The sequence below is a fragment of the Alternaria atra genome (genome assembly GCF_907166805.1).
Source record: "Alternaria atra isolate CS162 genome assembly, contig: 29, whole genome shotgun sequence".
Lineage (NCBI taxonomy): Eukaryota > Fungi > Ascomycota > Dothideomycetes > Pleosporales > Pleosporaceae > Alternaria > Alternaria atra.
In genome coordinates this window covers 2,183,468-2,209,557 of record NW_025091327.1, presented here as the reverse complement: position 1 = coordinate 2,209,557, position 26,090 = coordinate 2,183,468, and the positions used below count along the sequence as shown (strand labels likewise).

General features: G+C 51.8%; 8 protein-coding genes across 8 annotated transcripts; 4 read left to right on the top strand and 4 right to left on the bottom strand.

The window, feature by feature from the left end:
- Positions 1-231: 231 nt before the first annotated feature.
- On the bottom strand, positions 232-518 carry ALTATR162_LOCUS9059 (uncharacterized protein; the record flags this gene model as incomplete). Its single annotated transcript, XM_043316692.1, has 2 exons — positions 232-340; positions 403-518. The coding sequence occupies 2 exons, from the start codon at positions 516-518 to the stop codon at positions 232-234; spliced, it is 225 nt and encodes a 74-aa protein (XP_043172627.1).
- Positions 519-3,285: 2,767 nt separating this feature from the next.
- ALTATR162_LOCUS9058 (uncharacterized protein) lies at positions 3,286-4,750 on the top strand (the record flags this gene model as incomplete). Its single annotated transcript, XM_043316691.1, has 3 exons — positions 3,286-3,671; positions 3,735-3,924; positions 3,974-4,750. The coding sequence occupies 3 exons, from the start codon at positions 3,286-3,288 to the stop codon at positions 4,748-4,750; spliced, it is 1,353 nt and encodes a 450-aa protein (XP_043172626.1).
- Positions 4,751-5,791: 1,041 nt separating this feature from the next.
- ALTATR162_LOCUS9057 (uncharacterized protein) lies at positions 5,792-7,230 on the bottom strand (the record flags this gene model as incomplete). Its single annotated transcript, XM_043316690.1, has 2 exons — positions 5,792-6,848; positions 6,899-7,230. The coding sequence occupies 2 exons, from the start codon at positions 7,228-7,230 to the stop codon at positions 5,792-5,794; spliced, it is 1,389 nt and encodes a 462-aa protein (XP_043172625.1).
- A 1,053-nt stretch (positions 7,231-8,283) lies between these two features.
- ALTATR162_LOCUS9056 (uncharacterized protein) lies at positions 8,284-9,018 on the bottom strand (the record flags this gene model as incomplete). Its single annotated transcript, XM_043316689.1, has 1 exon — positions 8,284-9,018. One exon carries the CDS (start codon positions 9,016-9,018, stop codon positions 8,284-8,286), a length of 735 nt encoding a protein of 244 aa, XP_043172624.1.
- Positions 9,019-12,100: 3,082 nt separating this feature from the next.
- Positions 12,101-15,727, top strand: ALTATR162_LOCUS9055 (uncharacterized protein; the record flags this gene model as incomplete). Its single annotated transcript, XM_043316688.1, has 1 exon — positions 12,101-15,727. The coding sequence occupies one exon, from the start codon at positions 12,101-12,103 to the stop codon at positions 15,725-15,727; it is 3,627 nt and encodes a 1,208-aa protein (XP_043172623.1).
- Positions 15,728-16,284: 557 nt separating this feature from the next.
- ALTATR162_LOCUS9054 (uncharacterized protein) lies at positions 16,285-19,042 on the top strand (the record flags this gene model as incomplete). Its single annotated transcript, XM_043316687.1, has 4 exons — positions 16,285-16,341; positions 16,408-17,746; positions 17,799-18,197; positions 18,246-19,042. 4 exons carry the CDS (start codon positions 16,285-16,287, stop codon positions 19,040-19,042), a joined length of 2,592 nt encoding a protein of 863 aa, XP_043172622.1.
- A 142-nt stretch (positions 19,043-19,184) lies between these two features.
- ALTATR162_LOCUS9053 (uncharacterized protein) lies at positions 19,185-23,128 on the bottom strand (the record flags this gene model as incomplete). Its single annotated transcript, XM_043316686.1, has 7 exons — positions 19,185-20,327; positions 21,198-21,851; positions 21,902-22,390; positions 22,440-22,623; positions 22,679-22,761; positions 22,810-23,003; positions 23,095-23,128. 7 exons carry the CDS (start codon positions 23,126-23,128, stop codon positions 19,185-19,187), a joined length of 2,781 nt encoding a protein of 926 aa, XP_043172621.1.
- Positions 23,129-24,240: 1,112 nt separating this feature from the next.
- ALTATR162_LOCUS9052 (uncharacterized protein) lies at positions 24,241-25,952 on the top strand (the record flags this gene model as incomplete). The annotated part of the gene is made up of 2 exons (XM_043316685.1): positions 24,241-24,579; positions 24,639-25,952. The coding sequence occupies 2 exons, from the start codon at positions 24,241-24,243 to the stop codon at positions 25,950-25,952; spliced, it is 1,653 nt and encodes a 550-aa protein (XP_043172620.1).
- Between the last annotated feature and the right edge of the window lie 138 nt (positions 25,953-26,090).

Genomic DNA, 26,090 nt, shown 5'->3' with positions numbered 1-26,090 from the left:
TTCACACCGACGCTTTGTATAGTTCCAGTACATCGGCAGTAGTAAACATCCGACCAGTGGGTTGCGCACGACAAAGGGATATATGCATTGAGTTGCATGATCTACTTCGCGTGCGCGGTTATTCGTTTGGATGACGCCACAATAGTGCAGATTGTGCGCCGCAAAACTGCATCAGCCCCGACTGAAGCTTACTTCAACTATAGCACTTGACACAAACTTCTAATATAGCTATTACGCGAGATGTAATGGTGTACATGTGGATTGCTTGTCGTGTGTTGGTGGGGCATATAGCAAGTTCGATTGGTGCATAGCTGAGCCTACGCTCAGGCGTAGCAAGTTCCTGTTGGATTTTCAGTTCGACTACAGCGCTGAAGGGTTTGTTATACTTGTACTAGTGCGTACTTGTAGTAGTGAACAGTGACTGGAGCAGTGTTTGGAACCCGAGCTGACTCTCTGCGTGCTTTATGCCGAATTATGTAGGAACTGTGCGCAATGGGCGTCGTTATGAGTAGCACCATCGATGGAATACAGTTGACCAGATCTAGGGTATCGAAGTAGGACGCTTCTGGCCGAGACGGAATGTGGAGGAACAACAGACGTTCTTCATTTTCTGGAGGTGCATGACGGCTATAAGCAGGCCACTTGGCGCCATGCCAAATCTTGGTTTACGGCCGTTGTGTCTGGCGCCATCCCGAAGGTCGTTAAGGCGGCTTGCAGATACGAACGAACCTTGGATGAGAGATTGGCTGACCGGCTAATATTGTGCCGCCTGTTGGATACTGGAAGTACTTCGGGCTCACCAATCGTTGCCGGCTCGGACCTAGGACGAGGCGAACAAGTTACATTGTTGTGTCGAGCCCCTTCGCTCTTCCTTTGTTGATGGCTTGACGCAGTCAGCTCTTCCGTTCCCGTATCGAAGCTCCGGACTAGTTCGGATATAAGTACAGACGAAGTTCGACCACCATAAGTGGCGTCAGTATAGCCATGATCTGGCTACGATTGGCGCTTGAGAAGTGACAGGCGGGACACGTTCCAAACGTTCAGGTTTCGCGCATCGCTTCATGACGTACTAGGTCCAATGAGGGATACAGCCCCGCTGTTGCTCGGCTTGCGGGGTAAACTCGAGGTACCTTGTAGCTTCCCTTGGTCTCGACCTCAATTATATTAAATTGCTACCGGCCCTACGGGTCATCTGGATCGAGCGCCAGGTGCAGAGCGAAATTCGGTCGTGCCTCCCAGTTCGCTCCTTAACTTCATGCAACCCTTGGTATGGAGGAAGCCAAGTCTGGGGTACTATCAATTGACTCTGTTACTGCAGACCAGGTTTCCAGATGGCAAAACCTTAAATAAGAACTCAGGCGCGCTGCATGACGACCCGAGAACCTGTCCAAGCATGTGATCCCTGCCGTCCTCACCATTTACATGCCTTGGTAGTGGAAGCGGATTACATAGTCTGTATATGCCAGCCGGACGGATGACGGTGCTACTTCTGAACTTGGATGGCGGTGTCATGCGCAGGAGACTTCTATGCAGGAACGCTGTTTCACCAATGCGAAACAATCGCATGTGGCGGTCGAGGAAGAGGAGTGTGAGCCTGTCTATCGTCTTCCAACAACAGATGATCGTTCCGCGGCGCAGCGGTTGCACCAGAAAATTCTGGAACGCATCAAGGCGGTTCATGTACCAGCCCTGATCTTACTCTGACCAACAGGACTGGAACATTGGCGCGTTGTGGCTGCGATTTGGAGGCGGGCAAGTATACATGCGAACACATACTCCACGCTTCGATCATGTCAGCGATGTAGCCTGGTTTTCGGGATGGCACAAGTATCTGTTATTTCTCCCGTCGTCCGTGTTGGATCAGTCACGGCAGTTCTTGGTACTTTGGAGGCGGCAGTCAGTTACCGCGCGACTCGTGGGCTTAAGGAACTGGCTTGAATAACGGTGTGTCAAATGAATGTACCCGCCGGGCAGCGCGAGGAGAGACATGTCACTTCGGGCCGCGTAATGTCAAGGGGTGGACTTTCTCCAACAATCAGCCCCTTGGCTAGTAGCTGCTAGAAGCGCAAGCGGTTAGTAGGCATCCATCTAGCGTCGCATCCTCCACAGTCGCCTAACTGTACAAGACGCTCCCCCGCAACTGACCACGGCAAAAAAGAAGTCGCCAATGTCGCGTAGACGCAGCTGAGGTTGGACGACTCGTCGAAAAGGAATCCGGACCGAACAAGCTGCGGCGCAGTTCTCAGAGGCGAACGCCTCATCAAAGACCAACCATGGCGTTCAGGGAACAAATTGCGCAAGATTTGCGAACGCACATAATATGGCGAGACCACGGCTGGCATCGCTGTTAGGCCTTGCGAATCATTGTCGCTCCTGGCCCCTGTGCAGGCATTGCTGACCCTGATGATCATTCGGAGGCATGACAGGGGCGTGCTCCACGTGGTGGCAGGCTGTTGTTCTTTTCCGTCCTGTACCGCTTGAAACTCACACGCGACAGCATTGCCATGTCTGCAAAGTTTACCCTTCTTCCTGACAGGGAGCGCCCAACCTGTCTACGTTGAAGTAGTGGAGCTCACCTGGGAGCCCAGAGTACGACCCGCTTCTCTAGTCTTTTCCCCGTATCAGAGGAGTACCTCGACTCAATATTTGGGCGTCCGCTCGGCTGGCAACACACTGGCTGATGGACAGGGGACGGATGCATTGGCCCATGTCGAACTTTACACTCATCAACCCTGCAGCTGTAGCGTGCTGAGGAGCTTAAGCGATCGTCTAGGACCCGTCCACGCCGTCAACATGCCGCGTCTGGTGCACCTGCATATCCGCCTGGCCCTGTATAGAAGTCAGTTGGACGATCTCCTTCCTTTCGAGTGTTCCATTCATATCAGGCGTACTACTCCACCCCAACTAGTTGCTGTCATCTATTGTCATTATTTCCTATATCCTTTGCACATACCCCAAGTTGTGGATCACTCTTACGGATAATGCCTCTAGTGTTGATCACTCCTTTGTGTATATAGCAAGCCAAGCCCCAAACCACCAGTTATTTCCGACCTGTTCGATCAATCAACGTACGACTGTAGCACAGTAGCACCCTGATTGGCAGTCGACAAACCGTGGAGCTGTAACTGGACCTCTGAAGGGAACGAGACTGAGACGGCTTCGTCACGAGCAGATTCGACATTTTCCGCCTTACCAACCATGCTGTCTTGATGTGTTGAAAACACAACTACTTCCGCACATCCTATCGGGCCGCTCGAAACTCGGTTACGACCTTCCGTTGCAACTATGGCGCCCTACGACATGACCGACATAACCTCTGTTCTACATGAACGCTCTCTCGAAAAGCGACACTCTACAGAGGACATGTACAGTATGGACCCGCTCACCCCCGTCTACAGGGCGGGGCTTATACCACTCGCTATATGCGCCACGATGAGCTTAATCTCAGTCACGGCTTTGCTCGGATTCATTACACAGCGGATGATATCCTGGCGGAGACATTACAGGCAATACGTCGGATACAACCAATATGTCATTCTCATTTACAACCTTTTAATCGCCGACCTACAACAATCAATCGCATTCTCTATATCCTTCCACTGGCTCCGAGTCAACAAGATCGAACCACGCACCGGCGCATGTTTCCTGCAGGCCTGGTTCTTGCAGATTGGGTAAGCATTTCCCCACAAGATAGACATATGAGGCATGCACTGACAATGTACACCTATATGCAGAGATGTCGCAAGCGGCTTTTTCGTTCTCGCAATCGCGATACACACCTGGCTGGGCGTGGTCAAAGGATACAAACTGCCATACAAATGGTTTGTGCTATCGATCCTCTTAATCTGGCTCTTTGCATTGATTCTCACGGTACTTGGGCCAGCCATCTACCAGGGTCGATACTTCGCTCGCGCTGCAGGATGGGTATGTCTCTCTTCTATCAACAAATGAGATGGACACTGACTCTGTATAGTGTTGGGTTTCAAGCGACTTCCAAAACGAACGACTCTGGTTGCACTACCTCTGGATTTTCATTATTGAATTCGGCACCATCATCATCTACGCACATGTCTTCTTCCATTTACGCGGTCGCATACGAAGCATCATCGCAAACGACACTAGCAAGCTCACACGTGCCACGAAGTTCATGGTCATGTACCCCTTTGTGTACGTCGTGCTCACGTTGCCCATAGCAGTGGGTCGCATGGTAGCAATGACCGGTACGGACCCGCCAGATCTCTTCTTCATCATCGCCGGCTGTCTCCTCACATCATGCGGTTGGATTGATGCGCTGCTATATGCCTTGACAAGACGAATTTTAGTATCTGGAGATCTAAGTACAGGGCATTACAACAGGACCGTCAGTGCGACACTCACCAACGCAGCACGTCCAGGCGACGACGACCGTTACGGTCTACAGTCCTTGAGTGGCAAAGAAGCCCTCACATCCACTACTGCGCGTACCGTCACCATAGTAGGTGGCAGCAACAGGATGTCGCGAATAGTCGATCACCGCCGCGGGCGCAGTCATGCATTACGGTCACGGCATGAAGATACGCTACACGAGGACGAGAGTCCCACGCGGACAGGATCAGCAGATTCGATCCTCAAAAACACGGTTTCGAGTAACGGCATCAACATTGTCACGGAGACAAGTGTGCAGGTGGAGACTGCCGAGGACAAGGACTTTGACGCGGGACTACCACGATCGAAGGACTGGAGTGACGACTACAACCGGGGGCCACAATGAGCACAACTTGGCGTGGTCACACTAATTTTCTAACATTTCACGATACCAAGTGTACACTATCTTCTCTTTCGCATGGAAAGCGTAGGCGTTGGACTGGCGCTCGTTTCCTTCTCTTTTGTTCTCCAAACACTGTTTGTTGTACCAAACTGTCTACCAAGAGGTGGCATGAAGATACCCTACCCAAATAACGAATAACAAATAACCAATATCAAAACGTACATGCAACCGCCCACCCACCCATCTATACGTCGATTCCAATGCACTGGTGAACACATTCTTTACTTTTCTGGTCTCCGCAGATTCTTTCACATGTCATTATCGATTGTTCAAGCGGCCGTTCGGGGAAGTGGACGCGGTGCCGATAAGCTTTGCTATGTTTTCTTCGTTCGGTTATCTTACCACACATCTGGTCTATAGCATATCTTAGGTAAGACCGATGGAATGAAACTGGATCATCCTTCGAATCGGGTACTGTACCAAACCATCAAGCACACTACCACACATTGTTCCGCCATATGCAACAACGGAAGAGGTGCAGTTGAAGCTCTTAGCACACCATCTCGTCTTCGTAGGATCAACGGTAAGGCAAGTTCCGCAAAGGAAAACATGCATATGTAGCAACAACAATTGTGAAGACAAAACATAATAGATTGGGTCTAGTGGCATCAGATCTATTACCGTTTGTATGGGGTCTCGCTGTATGGATCCACGAAAGGGCGACAGGTGAGTTGTTATCACGCCACCTCGTCTTCGCGAGTCCAACAAGAAGGCAAGTTCCGAGGAGAAGGATTCGCAAAAATAGCAATGAGCGTCAAGGTAAAACCGAAGAAAACCGAGTCTAGTGTCATTGGATCTATTTGCTGTTTGTACAGGGTATCATATGCTAGTTGAATATAGTACAATGATGTGCAAATCGGCGTGTCTATCGTACAAAGTCATCTCTTCAACGACTAGAGTGGCGCGGTGTTCGTAAAGGTTTCATCTAGTTATGGCATAATCATGCCCACAGACATTGAACAGGTGGTGACAAGATATGATCGTTCAGCGTGGTGTCCCATGTGAGCGTATCGTTCGTCTCGTAGGAAGCTGGATGCGAGATCTCAGGTGTTCCAGAGCTTCAGTCGACGATGAATTGTCCAGTGCAAAGCCGTCAGGGACGCCGTCGTTGTCCTGCTGCGTATCTGGCACATTTTCTTGTTCTGATGGATAAACAGGAGAATATTGTACATGATGCTCTTGCACTTCCGTGTCATACTGATGACCCCTGTGCCTGCGTGGAGGACTTCGCGTGGTGGCATAGGCAAGCTTTTGCTCAAGAAGCCACGCCTTGCGCTTGTACCGTAGCAGCTCTTCGTCTTGTTCGAGTGCCTTTTTCCTTGCTTCGATATCCGCAGTTGTTGTGTCATGCTCGGTAGAAGTGCGTGCTTCGGTCGGTTCGCGCGTTCGATACGTGTTCGAGTAGCTGTCATCGCGAGGTGGAGAACGAGGATGCCTCTCTTGACGCGGCGGGGTACTCCGATTGCGCATAGTCTGCCGCAGGAGCGCCTGTTGTAATTTGATGAGCTCGCGCTCTCTCTGAGCCAGTTGGGCTTCTCGAAGCTCTAGATCGCGATCTCGGGGCGATGCTCTTGGAGAAGGCTTTGGCTTGTCGACCCTTGGAGGCAGAGGTCGATCTCTCAAGGACCGCATGCCCAGCGAATCTAGCAGCTTTGCCGGTGCCTTTGGGGGTAAGCCAACGCTTTCACGAAGCCTATTGGCCTCGTGGTTCCGCGCCCGCCTCTTTTCTGTTATCTGAGGCTTCAGAATCTCTGGCTTGAGCGACAAGCGCAGACCATTTCCCAGGCGAACGTTGGGCTGCAAGACGCCATCGACCAGTGTACCCCGGAACGTCTCCAGAGCCTCGCTGTTCCGTAGTCTGTGTTCGTATTTCAACTGAGGAGCGTCGTTGAAGCGTGCGGAGATCGGGCGGCCTTCGGTGGGGTCAAGGGCTAACTCGACATTTTCGAAGGGTGGATCGACGACCGAGACTCTCTGTCCATCCTGAGCGTTGCGAGCTAGAATGCGAAATGTGTTTTCGCGCAACCGTTTCGTGTCCTTGCTGATAGTCTCGTTAGCATGAACATGCAAACGGTGGGGTATGTTGCCTACTTGATTATAATGAAGCGCTTCGCGTGCGGGTTTTCCTTGCGGATCTCCTGCATCTTCGGTGTAGGCCCACTTACGAACTGCGCAGCTATCTTCATACGCGCTTCGAAGGCATCGTGAGGTAGCCATGCGAAAGGAAGTATGAAAACAGACCCATCCTCAAAGTATGCATATCCAGTGGGGTACTTGGATTTGCTGCGGGCGTAGAGGACGCCCAAATTTACAGAGTTATACTGCGGCCTGGACAGGCCGAAAGCAGGTACAGAACCCCAAGGTGGGATGCTGTACAGCCTTCCCAGGTTGACGAAATTACCATATGCCCGGCGAAAAGACATGGTTTTACGGTATGGGTCCTGAAGCCCCAATCCCTACCTTGTGTTCTACAATATACTTTGTGAGTGATACGCACTCTCTTTGCGGCGGTAGCGAATCGTGATACGTTTAGGGCATGCAGGCGACACAGCCATTGCAAGATCTTAGACTCCGCGGGTAGGGCTAAAGCTATCGAAAAGCGACGAAGCGCATAACAGGCGACGGCGTACGCACGTAGAATTATGCAGCTAGACAAGACCATCAGCTTCGCTATATAAATTGCCTGCCCCATTGCAGAAACGGACATTGGCATATGACAGACACGGCAGAGACATACCTCGTGGTCGCTGCAACAATGGTGTGTTGGCTTCGAAGGATTCACGATGCAGCACTCAGACTATTGCGCACGAGCCCATTTGAGTCGGATGTACTGATCCGCCACTACCCCTTCGTTGATCGACATATATCTTAATTGCACCTCACATCAAATTTTGACCTACTCATACCCCTCCTTCTCCTGGCAATCAAGTTGGTTCGAATTTCGTTATATCCATCAGACTTCTTACTCGCAGCCTCATGTTCATACATTCCTATGTATTGCACTCGACACTATGAATGCAGAAGCAAATAGCTCACAACGCAGATAGACGAAGAACAACCCTATCTTTTCGTAATCGTCTGCTAAGCATGGTAGGTGTCATACTTGAACCTCGCTGCCATCTAGCAACTCACGCAAAGACCGTGCCGTTACGGCTAAACAATCACAGCCTGGTGACATATCGGATCGTCAACCTCATCAACGCCAAAATAATTTTCCCGCCCCAATTTCACTTCAACATTCAAAGTAGCGCACTCCCTTCTGATGGGTATTCTCGACGAGCGAGCATGGACTTGAGCCCAGGCCCACTCTATCGAGCGAACCAGTCGCTGCAGCTGCAGAGCGAGTTGTGCCAGAGGACACGGTCCGATCGGGTATGTTTGCCGGGCTGTTTATTTGAAGACCCATGATTTATCTCGCCGTACGAGAACACGGTTGGACAGTTGCCCTCGCCCACCATCTAGTATAAGCTTCGCCTTCATGCAGCGTCCTGCTTCTCAACTATGCTATCTATCGCCATCGACCGAGTGGAGGGCGTGGTTGGTGTCGGCGGTGCCTTTGCTCCAGCCTTGTTGGGAGTAATCTGAGGCTGCGGCTGTGGCTGTAGCTGCCCTGTGGGCATGGTCTGAGTCGGCGACAAGGACATACTCGCTGCATCGTCCTCGGTAGGTGAATTCTCTTCTCCAATTATTTCGTCCACTTCTCGCAACCAGTTGGCTTTGAGCACCTCCATGGGAGGATCCAAGTCTCCAGGCTTTCCGCCTCGTCGAGCCTCTGCTGCAGTCATCTTCCTCTCCCCGCGTTTATGAGGGTGGAAATGCATGCGTCGGAGGTGGCTTGCGGCATTGTAACATTCGTTATACCTCTTCCCGGTCTGGCATGCTTTACAGTTGGCGAGAAACGACTTGTCGGGTGAAGTGTCGATGGTCACCCAGACTTTACGTGCTTTTTTGTGCACACGGTTGGTATGACGTCGCAGTTCATGCTCACTGCGGAAGCCATCGGGATAGTCTGAACACACCGGACACTTTAGTCGCAATACTCTGCGAGATGGGGGTTTGGAACCCGCTTCGAATGTCGGTGAAGTGGTAGGTGTGGTCTCAACGCTCGGTGCTGTCACAATGGTTTCCCTTGGTGCCGGGGCTGGCTCTATTGGTTCGCTAGCTTTGGTATCCGTGACGGTAAAGGTAGTGGTCGGCGCAGCTTCTTTCATCCTGGCTCTGGTTCTTGTTGGAGGCATAAACTTGAAGGTGCTCAATTGTGTCCAGATAGGATCCGGCCAGGCTGAAATCCTGTTGTTCTGTGCGATTCTGGCCTGCGGTCCGATACAGTTAAACGTCAGGGGAGGCTCGCTTGGTGGGGCGAGTATTATCGCTCTAACGGCAGCTAAATCCGACAGGTTTAGAGAATGGCAAGTGTAATCCTGGGGTACTAGGGACGTGTAATGTGTTTCCAAGTCGATCAGGGAAGCGCGGGGGGGCCAGGCAGCAAGATATCCCGATTTTCGCTGGGCCCAGTGGAGTGCGCACGAGGCTGGAATGGCGCAGTCAGCCTCGTTTCCCATCGTGAGTGGGCGAGCCTTGAGCTGCAAGCCACGCTATAAACGGCAAGCTGGCGAGCTGGGTGCTTATTGGATCTGCTGCCTCAGGCTGAACGACTTGTGCTGAGGCCATGGCGAATCAGGCCATGGGACCCTGTAGAGCTGGTCCAGGTTTTGGGCCAGTTGAGCCAGATAATCAAAAGGAACGAAGGATGCCGCCAAAACCCTGCTCGGATCATTCCGCCTCGCGACGAACTGCACATCCAAGAGCGCGGAGGGTTGCGGCCTTGCTAGGGGGAGCGAGCTGTTGTGGTTCATGGCTTGATCATGCTTTTCCTATTTAGAAGTTCCGGCTGGCGACCGAATCTCGCAACACCGAACCTAGACATTGACAATTCACATCGCATCATCATCCGACGTCAGTACACACCTCCAGATGCTTCTGGCAAGGTAGCATCAGCATCTACCGCCCTTTGCTCTCGTCTTTTTCCTTGTTCAGCCTTGCTCCGGCCAAGTCCCGGAAGACGCCTTTTTGCTGGTCCAAGCGGAGCCGAGGTTTTGAGCCAATCAGCGACCGAAGGAATTTGCTTCCTTTACGAAGAGTCGCCGATTCAATGACTTAATTGGTGCTTCATCAAGCCTCGATTCCAGCTGCAGAGGCATGGCCTGCACCTAGGAAGCACGACGTCTCCGTCATTCTCGATCGGCTGCAGCCTCCTTCAACTGGCTCATGTTGATCTTGCGCTCTCAGTCTTGCACGTCTGAGCAGGTGGGGCGCAATTCGATTGTACGAAGGCATTAATCCTTCGCCTTGCTCAGGTCAGACTAGGCCGTCAACTTGGATATGCGGTATATGGGCACTACACGTAAGATCGGTGGACACCTGGTCCGAGGCTGACGTCCAGCGGCCACGAAACCTTGTCAACCGCTTAGCATGAGAGGATCCTACCGCGGGCATGGTACCCATCTTGGCCCCATCAGAGCATTGATCGCGAAACCTCACACATTCTTTGTTAAACCAATGCCAACTCCGATATATCCTGCCTTGAGGCATACCATCGAGACGAATTCCGTTTGATTCGCTTCGGACGTTGTTCCGATGCTACCCTGACAGGCTCCAGTGCGCTACATGTCAGCCTTCGCGCCCGACGCTGAAAGCACACGCCCTACGCAGGCAAAAGGTACGAGAAACGCTTATCGATTCGTAAGCCTTCTAGCCTGTATGGGGCTGGATCCATGTTTCAGGTCTCGAGGAGCTCGTCACTTTTGTGAAGTACAGGAAAAACCACGGTCGCAAAATGATCGAGGCTTGCGTAGCTTTCTGACTTGATCTTCTGCATGAAGACTGCTTCTAGCTGCATAGGTCAACGAGGTTTAGCAAATGGATAGACTCTTGACTCTTGCATTCGCTTATGTCTAGTCGCACTGGTCAACAACCAGTTCATTTTCGGCTTGCCCCTCTCTCCGAACCAAATGTTGCTTTTCCCCTCAGCCTCTCAGCCTCACGCCGCGGAGGCGAGTATGGTACAATACAACTAATATGGCCGAGGTGTGTCATCGTTACCCTGCTCCGTCGACAGCAAGCAGTACGACGCACGGTCGGTTTTTCGGGAGAAGAGCTGAGCGTAAAGTCCGAATTTGGGTGCCGATTCAACCCACTGGAGTGACACTTGAACTTGCTCACACGGGGCTCAACAATACGTCCGGATCGGCCAGCGATACGCCCATAGTAACATCATGAAAGACCATGAGCCTGGAAACTTGCCTGTCTTCAAGCGGTAACACTACCGAGACGCGATTACTTACCAAGCGTATCTCAAACACTTCTCTGTACAGATCTAGACACAATGCTGACGAGCGCCGCGGAAGCACATGGTAAAGTGACGAATGGATATTACTAGAATCGCCTTTCAACTGTGAATCAGGTCTCATAGCACAAAGGTTACTATCGATATGCAAGAGATCTCGGATGCCGGTTGTCTGCCTGAAGGGAGCGATATATCCTATTGTCTCTATCGCATGTACTCTCGATGTAGCGCGTTGTGTTGTGCTGAGGGTACACGCTTTCTTTCGTTCAACTTCTTCGTGAAGCAGGAGCCTTGCCGCGATGAACATTTAGCCTACTCCAAAGTACTGCCGTTGATACTAAGACAGGAAAGACAAGCCGCTACCAAAGCGCCGGTACCGTTGGACGCCTGAAGTTCCGTCGCGTACTAGAGCAAGCTAACTCGTCTGAAAATGCCATGCATGGACTATATGGCTTTCGCAGCAGAGAGTGCGATGTTGGAGAGCAAGGATTTGGTGTTCGTGTATTAGCTTACCTGAGTCATCCCCTGTAATAGACACGATATCCTGTGCTCACTGAGAGATACTCAAATCGACAGTTAACACATGGTTCCCTACTCCTTGTAAAGAAACCCAATGTCTCCTGATGAGTTGAAGACGCAGGAGGACATGCTAAGAAGCCGTTGCACACGGACCCACTATTGACGTTTTGGTGACAAACAGGGGTGCAGGCGATCGTGCTCTCCACCCGAGGCCAAACCTCTGGACAGCATCGAGCCGCTCCAACTCACCCCACATATGATTTCATACCTTCGCTGAATCGCGACCTAGAGTACTCACGTGAGCATCTCGTCGCGACATCGCCTGGCTGCGACACAAGGCATACGGGCACACCTCTGCTCCGAGCAGTCGTCGTTATCGCCATGCGACCCCCTGGCCGTTCGAGGTGACATAGGCGCTATCTCAAGAAATGTCAGCACCGTCTAGTCATGGCCGGCCTTCGGGAGACTCGGACCGCTGGACAACATCTTCGCACACGTACATCGCAAGCAACGCGGGCGCATACACCGACAATGGCGAAGGGAGCTCTTCCCCGCGGCGAAGCCAAGATTCCCGTCCCGGCACAGGTGCAACCAACGGCGCAGGAAGCTCAGCATCAGGGACCTTGCTAGCTAGGGACTCGGTACACGAGGAAGATTTTGCGCGTCGAAAGCAGCGCGTTCGGAGATCTGGTGGGTTCCTCCTAGATTCAAACTTTTCCAGTGGGCCACGGCAGCGGCATGGCAACCACGAGGCTCGTGGGGAGGACAAAGGGGGCAAGCGCAGCTCACGACACCATGGATCACACGAGAAGGATGCAGGCAGCTTGCCTCTATCGCGGGATATACAGAGAGATGGCCCCAGCTCTGCCTCTGGCGCAGCATCCCGCATCGACTTCGCCGACTCACAGGACCGACACGACGAGCGCATGCGCGTTGGCAAGACTAGGAGGAGCGCATACGATATGCAACCCACAGCCCATGACCGAGACCCTTCGCCCAACACCGCGCCGCCACGGCAGGCCATTGACCCCAATCAGCTGGTACACATGGCCCTGAACCTGAGCGAGAGCCGGAGGAGACATATCAGCACTGGTCAGCTTCTGTCATCCCAGTCACGAGTTACCTCTGGCTCGCAACGAGAAGGCAGCTTCGCCAACTATGGCGCTGGCGGCAGTCTAAAACAGTATCTCAATGAAAAACGGCGGACTTCACGCAATATATCCCCAATGGGCAAGAGCTCTCCCACCCGCCATATGTCTACTTCCATGCAAAGAAGCGGATCCATTGCGTTTCCGATATCTCAAAGCATCAACCCTTCGGCTGCCACGCTCGCACGAGTGGAGAAGGCACGTGCATACATCGAGCTTCACATGGAGTATCTCCGACTGCTGGAATTTCTGCCACCTCTGAAGCCTGATGCTACTGCTCCCGGCAACTTTGTCTTTTCCTCAACCAACAATCCAGGCAGTCCTCAAGCGCAGCTCACTCGTGTACCATCTCATGCTGGCAAACAGCACGAGCTCGGCCGGCCGTACAACCCTCTACAATATATTCGAAACCGCCGGAGCAGGGCTCGGGAGCGTGTGACGCTCGATCACTCATCAGAAGAATTCGAGGACGTTGAACAGGTACGCGAATGGGTGGACCGTGTGGAACAACAGGCAAAACGAGCCGGCTACCGTCGAGACGATGCGGTACAGCTACCCAAGATCCACCACGACCACGAAGTGGGACCTGCGCCTCAGAAGCCTGCGAGACCTCACAAAGGCTGGATCTTTAGCCCACAAGAGTTACTCGCGGATGCGCACTGGCTGGAAAAGGATGACAACAAAATGCTTGTGGAGAACCGTTATGGCCGAAGGGTATACCCGCCGAAAGAGGTGCAGCAGAAAGACTTCTTCTCACCCCGCGCAAGCAAAGAGTACTCTGTGGACCGAAGAAAGAGCTGGATCGATAGCTTGCCCAGCATCGCAGTCGACCACACGACAGGCGATGAAAGCGACAAGGGCAGCGAACGTGGGCGCAAGCGAAGGCTGCTCCCAGCCCTACGCACCGACAGTCCCAGAGGCGGCAAGCATTCGAGACGGGGTTCACGGCTGCGTAGCCATGACGATACTGATAGTTCGGAGTCAGAATCAGATACTAGGAGACGGAAAGCCCGTATTGTCACGGACCCAGATCATAACATCGGTCCGCTGGCCTTGCTTCTTGAGCAACAGGCTAGACAGTCGTTGAGTGAGACCAAATCACCCCCTGACTTCACGCCAGATACACCAAATAAATGGGGTCGCAACGGAGATGTTACGTCCGATAGCAAGCCTTCCCGAGACTCGCTGGAAGTTCCCCAACTCAAGAATGGTCTCGCACACATCAAGGATCGTGGCAATTTCAAGATGCCGCCAAAGGCTCGTACGAAGCCCAATCTATCCATTGATGACACGGAACCCCGATCATCTTTTGACGATCAGGACAGCACGGCACCAAATACTCCACATGCCAAACGGTTCCCACACATCGGCAGCGATCTGTCACCACCTCCAAGTCGATCGGAATCGCAGACAAGGAAAGCGAAGCGGGGCAAGTTCAACACTATTTTCCATTCCCATGAGCATAGCGGAGATCACAAGCAAGAGCTGCGCCCAGATTCTGCTGGAACAGACAGGAAGGGAAGATCGCGGCAGACCAGCGAGGAAACCCCAGACGACAAGCATATCGGCACAGCCATCCTAGCAGCTCCTGGCGCTGTGATGAATCTACTCGGTCACCGCAAGAACGATAGTGTCAGTAGTTTGCCTAGCCCGGATAAGCTTCGTCGCAGAGAGACCCAAGAGCCACATTCTGCTGTCACGCGATTCTTCAAGGGCGTGAAAAACGAGGGTACCAAAGTCGGCGATATCATTTTCAGAAGAGACAGAGCCGATGACTCGGACTCAGACACCATGTCCGACCGCAACTCTGTCGACTTTGACGACGATGGTCGTGCCAAAGCAAAGCACTCCAAACGGCCACCGATTAGTCGAACCGTCACAGCAGGTACAAACGGTAGCGTCACCAACAAGGAACGTAATCATCTCGAGCTACCTTCATTCCGCCCGATCCACACAATTGCAGATGAAGACTCGGATTATGAGCATCACATCTCGCGCCAGGCGCGAGAGCAAAAGAACAGTCGCTCGCCTCGAGTTGATCGGCTTTTGCCACCGCGCATGGATCTGGGTACAATATCCGGAAACTCGTCCACAGGATCTCTCGCTCTTACACAGAGCCATAGTCAAGAGCGAATCAACCAAGTGCTCGCTCGGCCTGGTGACAACACGACGGGTCTGCCTCCTACTGGACTAAGGGATGCAAACAGGCAGCGCAGTGGCTCTCGACCCGGCCTTAGCGGGAGACATTGGAGCATCGCCGATGGTGATGATAATGCTGCTGACCGGAACAAGAACGATGCGAATACAGTTACCCAAGCAGATATCGCTCGCGTCCGCGCACTGTTCGTCTGCTCAGGCGTCAAAGCAAGGGAGATCACCCGCCGCGCGTCTGCCGTAAGGGAGCCACCTCCCGATTTCCTTACGCGTGCTGCTGCTACATCGAAAATGCAAATCTATCCTGTCCCGCGTAAGGAAGAGCATGTCCTAGCCGCACGTATACTAGTCAAAGATCTTGAGTCATCAACCAAGGCCTTGCAGTCCTCGCTCGAAAGCTTCCGCGACAAAGCCATCCAGCAACTCACAAACCAAATCTCGGCGTTACAGTCCACAGTCGACTCGGACCTCATGCCACGTATCCTAGAAAGTGGAGACAAAGCTGTGCGTATTACTAGTGAAGTCTCTGGACAAGGTCCATTGCAAGTCAAGCAGATCACCGATGAGATCGATCGGATGATCCGCACGCGCAAACGCAGGATGCGCTGGATACGGGGTTTTGGATGGATGCTAGTTGAGTGGGCTCTCGTTGCACTTATGTGGTGTCTATGGCTCATTGTTGTGCTCGTCGGGTCTGTCAAGAGAGTGTTTGGTGTGGCCATGGGAGTGATCAAGTGGCTGCTGTGGCTCTAGGTATGCCCAGCAGTATCTCTTTTGTTGCTTTGCATACGAGGGTGTTAGGTGTTTCTGAAATGGTTCGCTTATGGGGGGTTTGAATTATGGGTACTTGACAGGTTTGGATACCGTGATACCACGTGTTATAGAATGTTGTATGAATACTGGAAAGGGTTTATCTTGGCTTAGGTGGGCGCATATATATAGAATTGTAATAATTTCGACCGCTTTCAGCACATGCGCACTGCCTGTATTGGATGCCTAAAACCCTGCGATTATTTTCAGCGCCCAATTGGACACGCATGGTCTTGGTGTTGTTGGTTTTCGGGGCTGCCGTTTCAAAGTGAGTCGCACATGTCTGGACAGATCCGGGGGTTCGGGTTGGGGCTGGGACTGGGGCGCCCGAACGCGTCGACGTCATAGGCGTCCTTGCTTGACAGGCTTCACCCTTCCCTCTCCACAACACTAGTCAACCCAGGCAGACATCCTCCTCCGCTTTGCCAATTTCCGATTCTCTACCCTGCATCGACATGAGACATTACTAATTATCTCTTGCTCGACCACGGATATCGAATATGGATCTCCAGACGGTGTTCGTTGCCAAAGACCATGGCACCAGCCATGTCCAGTCGGTACGTATCTGCGTCCACAACCAGACTTTACTCAAAACACGCGTACTAACATACCCTGTCATAAAGTCTAGCGGCCCATCTTCACTTGCGGCACTCGCTGCAGCTTTCATCCCTACGGCCATTATTGCGACTTTGTATATGGTCGCGTTCGTCCTCATCAGGCACCGCTTTCCCAAGATCTATTCACCACGCACTTACATTGGCACAGTGCCAGAAAAGGATCGCACACCATGTTCAAAATCGCCAGGTTACTTCGACTGGGTCGACACCATGAGGACCGTCCCGGATAAATTTATGCTTTACCATCAATCGCTTGATTCGTACTTGTTCCTTCGCTTCATGAGGACCTTGATATTCATCTGTATCGTGGGCGTTGTTATTACCTGGCCTATCCTTCTGCCTGCCAACTGGACCGGTGGCGGTACATCGAAAGAGCTGAATCGCTTTGGCATTGGCAATGTGGAGAACAAGGACCACCTCTACGCGCATGCTGTTGTAGCCTGGATATTCTTCAGTTTTGTTATGTTCACAGTTGCGCGGGAACGACTCTGGCTCATTGGACTGCGGCAAGCATGGAACCTGTCAAAGACAAACGCGAAGAGGCTATCATCACGCACCGTACTGTACCTCTCGGCACCTACCGCGGCTCTCGACGAAGGCAACATGCAGCGATTCTTCGGCGATGATGCAGTCAGGATCTGGCCAGTCACTAAGGGTGAGAAGTTGGTATCTCTCGTCTCGGAAAGGAACTCTAAAGTCGAGGAGCTAGAGAGCGCTGAGATGTCTTTGATCCTGAACGTTAACAAGGAAGTCGGAAAAAGCCACAACCGAAATATCAAATACGAGCAACTGCCAAAGCAGATGAAGAAATCCCTGCGACCTACTCACAAATCCAAAACACCAGTCGTTGGCAAGGAGGTCGACAGCATCAGCTACTATCGTGATCAGATTAGACAGAAAGAAGAAGACATCGAGAAGGCTCGCGAGTCGAATGAGACGGCCGAGAGTCTTGGTGGAGCTGCAGCGGTCTTCGTAGAGTTCCGCACGCAACCTGGGGCTCAGCGAGCATACCAGCAGATCGCATCGGCTGACATCCTTTCTCTCACCCCTCGCTTCGTAGGGACTACGCCAAGCGAAGTCATCTGGTCCAACCTGAACCTGGCACCTGCACGTCGTATATCACAGAGTGGCGTCGCGCTAACGCTTGTAATCGCTACAATCGCGTTCTGGTCCATCCCAGTGGGCATAGTCGGTGCCTTTTCCAACGTTCAATATCTTGCTGAAAACGTCAAATGGCTTGCATTCCTCAATAAGATCCCGTCAGGAATTATGAGCCTTCTCAGTGGTCTCCTACCTCCGCTGCTACTTAGCGCGTTGGCTAGATATGTACCGAACATCTTCAGGTGTAAGTGTCTTCCAACGGCCCATGTTACTGATTGCTGGCTGACATAGCGCAGACATTTTTACTACGTTTGGAGAGCCGACCAAGACTGTTGTCGAGATAAAGGTGCTGAAGTGGTACTTCGTCTTCCAAGTGCTGCAAGTCTTCCTTGTCACAACACTTGCTTCAGGTGCTGCGGCAGTAGCATCGCAAATCATTCAAGACCCAAGCTCGGTACCTCAGCTTCTCGCGGAGCGTCTTCCAAGAGCATCAAACACCTACCTCGCATACTTCGTCGTCCAGGCATTGACCAATGCCCCAAGTAACATACTGAACTACACCGACGTTCTCTCATTCTGGTTCTTCGACAAGTTCTTTGACAAGACGCCCCGCCAGAAGTACAACAGCTACATCACGATGAGGGGCATGGCTTGGGGCAAGCTCTTCCCAAAATATGGCAACTTTGTTATCATCGGTAAGTCATTTTGGATACAAAAAATGGTACCTTACTGATCTCTTGCAGCAATTGTTTACGCCTGCATTGCACCCCTTGTTCTTGGCTTCGCCGCCATTGGTCTTGTGATCTTCTACTGGAGTTATCGATACCAACTATTATACACCGCGCAGCCCAAGATCGACACCAAAGGACACGCTTATACGCTCTCTCTGCAACAGATCCTTACGGGAGTCTATCTCGCTGAGCTTTGTCTCATCGGTCTCTTCAGCTTACGCAACGCGACTGGTCCTCTAATTATGCTTGTCGCCCTGCTCATCGCCACTATTATCTTTAACTATACCACGAACCGCTACTTTGCTCCACTCGAACAGTACCTACCCGCAGATCTTGCACTCGAATCTGAAGATAATGAGCAAGCACCACTGCTATCTTCAGCAGAAGAAGGCGAATCTGACGTTCTGGAGAACGCAGAATCAAGGATCGATCGTTTGAGCGAACGGACACGTGTACCGTCGAAGATGGTCTCACCAGTCGCCCGTTTTTTGCAGCCACACGTCTTCGGCAGCCACACTGCTTTGAAAGCTTGGTTGCGTGAAGGCGACTTTGACGAAGACGAAGAACTAGACTACAGTGAAGACGACCTGAAGAAGGCATACCTCAACCCAGCTTTCACGAGCAAAACACCCATAATCTGGCTGGCGAAGGACAGCATCGGTGCTAGTAAGCACGAGATTAGCGAGAACGAGAAGACAGGGTTGACAGCTACCGACCAAGGTGCATGGGTCACAGGGGACGGAAAGTTGAAATGGAGTGTGGATAATTTCGAGGAGGTGCCAGTGTTCAAGAAGGCTATCAAATGGTGAGGAGCCCTCAGGTTGGGCATGGCCGGACGTAGAACATGAAAAGCGAGTACACGGCGTAAAAGGCGAGAATACATAATATTGAAATTACACAAACTTCTATGGGTTCCCCATTTCAGTATAAGTTGAAACTCGTGACCTCGTCTCAGGTACCATCTACTTTCTCGTCTTTGTCTAAACCATCCTGCGCGTCGAAGAGCTCCCTTCCTCTCTCCAACAGCTCCTCATCATCCTTATCATCGTCCTTCACCCCAGCCAATACCGCAATCTTCCTATATGCCAGTGACTTCACCTCGCTCTCTTTGAACAGTTTTGTATTATTCCCATACGCCGGGTTCTTCTTGGGAAAGTGAGGTAGGCAGGCCAGGTCCTTTGGCGTTAGAGAGTACTTGCTCTTACACTCAGTTTGATTGATAACGTCTGATGGTTCTTCAGTAAGCTTTTGGTCCTCGTCGATAGAGTGCGTAGATATGTATGCCGACCACTTCTGCTTTGTCGTCTTCTCCTTCTTTGGTTTCTCGGTTCCGGCAGGTGCGTCTTCCCTGTTGGCCTTTTCAGTTTTGGCGGATTTGTCGTCTTTGTCATCTTGTGTTGCGGGCTTGTCTTTGTCCTTTTCAGTCTTTGTATCCTTCTCTTCAGGCACATCGACATCATCGACATCATTTTCATGCTCTTCAGTCCACATCTCCTCGCCCTTCTTGACAACTTGCTCGTCATTTCCTTGGACTCCCTCCAAGGTGCCAATCTTCCTAAACGCCAACTCCCTCACATCCTCCTCGAGGAACAACTTCATCGTACCTCCATACAATGGATTCTTCTTCTCGAACCGCAGCAGCGAACTCAGCTCCTCTTTCTTCATTCCGTACTTCCTGAGTGCATCAGTTTGTGTGATACTCTCTTCCTTGCCCGGCTCTTCTTCTAGCATCTCGCCCTCGACATCGTGGGAAGCGAGCCAGTCTTGCCATGCTTTCTTGTGCGCAGCTTTGTCGGCTTTGGCTTGTTTTTCTTGCGCGTCCGCAGCGAGGATTGCGGAGTCTTTCTTTTGGCGCTTGGGTTTGGGGGGTGTGTTGGTTGTTGTGGCGCCATTTTCCTTGGTGAAAGCATCGCCATTGTCAGATTCCGCGGCGCGCTTCTTGGTAGATTTTTTTGGTGTTCCGGCTGCTTTCTTGGTGGTGCTAGTCTTCTTGGTCCTCTTCTTCTTGTCCTCGAAATCTGAGCCTTCTGACGCTGAGGTGTATTTGACTTCTTTGGTCGCGCGACCGGACCTGCGTGTCGACATCTTTTGCTGCTACTGTGGTGTTTGTTGCTTGGATGATCGGACTCGTATCAAGTGTAATCGCAGAATCGGGAACAGCTACTGTTGGGGAAACTCGTCAATGTAAATGTGGACGTGAACGAGAATTCAGAAGACTAGGGATGAGAAGGAACTAGATCGCTTATACGGTGATGGCTTCGGTAATTTGTCGCGTCCTACAACAAGAAAGGACAAAGCAGGTTTCACGTTGCAGTGCTCCTGTCGGGTTAGATTGGGCAAGTTCGTTCAATGGAACGCTTGGGCGTACGCACGCGCAAGGGGGTTGTAAGATTGAGCTACGTCATTGCGGCAATCGCGATACGAAAACCATGTTTTGGTTGCAGTGTTATCGGTAATCTAGTTGACTGGTGGAGAAGAGGTTGAAGTTCGTGAATTGAGATTATTGGCATCTGTTTCTCATTAGAGCGGTGTTCCTCTTGTTAGTGCGTATCGGCATTCACCAAGTGGACAGTAGGCGCCCTGAAATTAATCTGGGTGCGCATTGGACAACAAGGTTGCTGCTGTTCGGTCTCATACATCCTCAGTGTATATAGAGTTGACATGATTCCTATATAAGCAAATGCAACACACGTTCTCAGATTACCCCACATTGTGACTATCCACCCTCTCTACAATGCCCATACCATGTCCGCCTTCGACCCTCGCGCCCTTGATTAGATCTGCCGCCTTCTCCGCAACAGCATACACCAGACTGACAATATTACCCTGTACATGCGTCGGAAAGATACTAGCATCCACCACTCTCAGCCCATCCACGCCATGGACTCTCAGCTCCTCATCCACAACACCACCCTTCTCCTTCGGCAACATAGCACAAGTACCAATAGGATGATACTCCGTCACAGTATTGTTCTGTACAAATTCCTTGGCTTCTTCTAGCGTCTTGGGCAGCGAGCCAGAAGATTTAGCCAGGATAAGGTTGCCATCGGCGTCTCGACGGAGGACCGAGGCAAACGGTTCTACGGCTGTGAAGGATATGCAGTGAAGGAGTGCTCGCGCCATCATGTCTAGATCGAGGGGGTGCGAAAAGTATGCTGGGTCGATCGTGGGGTGCGTGGTTGGGTCTGAGGAGTTGATGTGGATGGTACCACGGGATAGGGAACGCGTGCTACATGCACCCATTGTACACCACATGCCGTCTTCCTCGGAAGGGAACAACGCGGCAGCATTATCTGGAAGATTTGCTTGGATACCTGTAGGTAGCATGACAATCTGGCAGACTGCTTCTTTGGGATCGAGGAGTTGGCGCGCAAGCATGGGATCGCGACCTGCAGGGTCGGCGTCTGGATGCTTACTTGAGAATTCTTGAAGGAGCGATTGGATGTGCGACTCTGCATTTGGAAAGTCGGGCTCGATCTTTGAAAGGGAAGCAAAACCTGTCGTGGTAGGCGCTCCCGCAAATGGGCCAGCTTTGTGGGTGATGTATGCTTCTAGGGCTTGCTGCATGATGGCTGGGTTCTTTAAAGCTTCGGCGGTGGGGTATTCATCTTTAACACCCTAATGAAGCTTAGTATCTGGAATTTCGCTATAGTAGTGTATAGACTTACTAGTGAAAGGCCAGTCGCTGTATGATCATTCAAGTTCTCTCCCACACCTGGAAGGTTAATGATGACTTCGACGCCAGCCTTCTTCAGTACAGCAGGTGATCCGATGCCGGAAAGCTCAAGGAGCTGCGGTGAGTTAACGACTCCTCCACAGATGATAACTTCTCTATTCGCTTTCATCATGTGCGAAGTGTCATCGACCGTAAAGTGAACGCCAGTGGCCTTGACTTGTCCAGTGGTCGTCTCAAGCTCGACTTTGGAGACCAGCGCATGAGTTATGAGAGTCAAGTTTTGTCTATCCGCATTAGGCTCGTAGTAGTCTCTCGCGGCGTAGCTTCGCCTGTTGTGCTCGGGGTCGACAGTGTTGAGTTGGTTGAAGCCGCCGATAGCTGAGCCAGTGCGAGGATCCTTTGCGGGTGAGTATCCGGCGTTCGTTATAGTTTTAGGCCACACATCCTGGCCCCAGGTGACATCAGTTTTCGGGAAGCAAATCTGGTTTCGTCAGTAAAGTGTTTATGATAAGTAAACATAGGCTACTAACATGAACTGGACCAGAGGTGCCACGAAGTGACTTGTCAAGGTATTTGTCGTCAACTCCCTTCCCTAAAGTCTCCGATGCAGGGTGATATGTCTCAAATTTCCGATAGTAAGGCTTCATATCGTCAAAGGACCAGCCTTTGTTTCCAAGCTCTCCCCAGTTGTCCAGATCCTGCTTGGAAGCCATACTGAACCAAAGTTAGCATTTGCGATACATCCGGCTGTAACTGGAGGATTGCTCACCTAAACATGTTGTAGTTGACAGCGCTGCTGCCGCCGAGAACTTTCCCGCGAACCCAGCCGTGCACTCGGCCAACTGTACCTTCCTAGCAAAGCTGTTAGGCAAAAGCAATTGCAACATGCCAGAAACGTACTTGTGGAACAGTCTTGTAGTTCCAATCATATTGGGGTTTGCCCCAGAGCTGGGTAAACATGTTTGGTGCATCGATCAAGAGGTCGTTAAGCCCATTACCGCCAGCTTCCAGGACTGCCACAGTAACGTTCGGATCCTCCGTGAGACGAGCTGCGATGACTAGACCCGCCGTACCACCCCCACAGACGACGTAGTCTAGAGATGCCAGACGGTTAGCAATGCGTTATCAGGATTAGACTTCCCGCTTCGTGATAGTGCAGTGAGAGAAATAGGAACCTTTACATACCATAGGATTTGCTGGTCAGTTCCTCGAGAGACATGTTCGATCAATAGTCTGAATTGTCGATATGAGATCAATCAATGTAGGAACTCATTCGAAATACATGTGTTCGCCAAGGGTGTTACTAGAGTACGCCTTCCGAAGCTCTGGAATGCAAGGCTAAGACTATCAGGCGTGCGGGGTTACGTACTACCGCCAAAGCTACGTCTTTCATCTTTGCTTACAGAGCCAATCTTTTGAACTCCCCAAACGGCCCAAGTCTAGTTCGAGCATTATATCCGCAAAGTCTCCAATTCGCTAATTGAATCCGGTTTGGTACAGGCCAGAACATCGGTCAGCCGCCCTAGCAGTGCTTACTCCGGGCATCCACCCAGTATTGCACGGTGCCTCGGGTATAAGTCCAATGAATTGAGCTGAAGGATCCCCCGTGGTAGTTTTGCGAGGCGTTAAGATAGTGTTTTGAACTGCGATGGGCTTACTGGTAGCATTCTACCTGCCAACCTACGCATTCAGAGTTCGAAAACCGTGGTTGGAGACGAGCTGGTCCATCGCCCTGGCCGTCAGCCGCAACATCCTTGGTAACCGAGTTCGCTCCAAGTTGTCACTAAATTACACCTTACCCTATAAGTCGTGTTGGTGCGAGAAGTGTGACTAGTTTGGAGGGAGAGACTAGATTGGGAAGCAGATGGAGCAGCTGAAGCAGCCGTGAGCGCTTGATCAACATACTTACCTAGCGCAGCCCTGAAATGCCATTGATTGCAGGATAAACTTTTGTATTGCCATGTCCAGGCCCCCGACAAAGAAATGGCTATTCATAGGCTTTGGAAGGTACTCATTGCCCTAATACAGCAGCAGGCAATAGACTTTGTAGACGCAAGGCGTCACCCGATGGGACCAAGGATCATGTCAGATTCCGGAGATGATGCGCCAGGTATACAGCTTCAAGGACAGGTTTCAATCATAGGTTGCTTCATATGATAGCACAAGTGTTGTTTGGTAAAGTTATGGCAGTATGGAGGGGAGCAGCGACCTGACACGGGCATGTTCCGCGGCTAGCTGCACAGACCCTCAGGCCGCAGATGCTCCACCAAAAAGTTTCTAGAGCTTGCAACTTTCCACTTGCGACAACGACATCTTCAGATACGCCCGGCCATGCTCACCGAACAATTCGTGGCTGCCATTTCGGCATCGACAAAGCCCAACACTGGAGTCACAAAAGACGCGGGCATTTTCATACACGAGTTCCAGCCGCTGGTCGCCCAAAGGCATGCTTTCAAGAAGAGCGCGAGTGCGCCAAACGGCATAGCTGTGAGCGCCTCGCACGTCTTCGCTGCGCAGTCGGAGAAGGCGATTGTCCATGTGTACAGCAGAGAGAAAGGCAACCAGGAAGCACTAGTCCCCTTTCCCGAGAGGATACACAGTATCGCACTCGCCGCCCAAGACAGCGTGCTACTGCTTGGAACTGAGAGTGGGCGGATATTGGCGTGGGAGGTTAGTCATGAGTCTGGAATGGCGTGTGTAGTCTGCGCGTGTTCTAATATATGTCTCAGGTCTGCTCAGGCCGTCTTGTCTCTACGTCCACTTCGCATCTTCAGCCAGTCACGAGCATTGTGGTCGACCCATTCTCCAATTTCTTCCTCTCAGGCTCCTCGGATGCCATGATCCACGTATGGGCACTTCCATCGATACTGTCCTTCTCTCCTGACGCCTCGCGCTCGCCTATACACACCCTCTCTACCCACCGTGGCCCCATCTCGTCCATCGCTTGCGGCCACAGTTCGAGCACTGCCAACATTGCCGTGTCAATATCTGGGGACAAGTCTGCCATAGTATGGGACTATCACAACGGACAAGCACTCAGGACATATCTCCTGCCCGAGATGCCGACTGCCGTCACTCTTGATCCTGCAGACAGGGCATTTTACGTAGCTTACGCTGACGGTAGCTTACAAACCATCGACTTCTACGACGACGTGCAAAAGACCACCTCGATAGACGTTCTCAGGGATAGTGCCTCGTCTCACCGGCCGATACAACCATCACCGAAGAGCCGCTTCAGCGCCGAGTCACAAAAGCTCGGCGGAGCCCTCAGTCTGACTCTTAGCTGGGACGGCACCTCACTCATCTCGGGCCACACAAGCGGCAAGATAGCACTCTGGGACGTTGCAAAGGCCAACTATCTTTCCACTCCTGCTAGTCTTCCGGGTCCCGTTTCAAATCTTCGGTTCCTTCCACCCGTTGGTTTTCCCAACACGCCAGAACCAACCTTCAAGATCCACGCAATCGTCAAACCGAAACAAGATGCAGGGCTCACAAGCAGCGCAAATGGCCTGGTTCCGCCTAGCTATACCCTTAATCTCCAGCTGACAGGTCGGTTGCGCAGCCCCCATGTTTCTGCGACCGAGAAGAGACATATAAGCAGAAGTGTATTTGAGGAAGCCCTTACACACTCTAGCTTTCCCGCCAGTATGCTTGAAGAGAGCTTAGCTGAGCTTGACTCGTGGGTTGCTCAGCCCAAGAGTGGTTTCGCTCCGACAGCGGACTTTATGGCCCTTGATGAAGGTAGTGTGAATATATCTGATGCGTCGGGCAGTGCTCAGCAAACCGAAGTCAAGGAATTGAAGAAGCAGCTTGCAAGTCTGCAACGCATTCAAAAAGTTACATTCTCACAGCTCTCTGAACTGCGGGAGGAGAAGGACTACTTCATGGACCAAGAAAAAAAGAGAGCGGAACATGCCAAAACGCGGGCGAAAAAGAGGCTTCTCAACGGCGCAAGTCGCAACCATACCAACGGTGATGTGGAAATGAACGACGGCACAGACGCCACTTCCGGATCCGAATCGGATGGAGCCGACGAGTCCTGAGCACTGACAATGGCGGAGATGTATACAAGGCAACGATGGCAACCTGGGTTCTTCGCAATAAGGCGGCTCCCGCGGCACAGATGGGAATAGACGCTGTGCAGGCTTGTAACAGCACCCTTGGCATCACCATTGCACTGG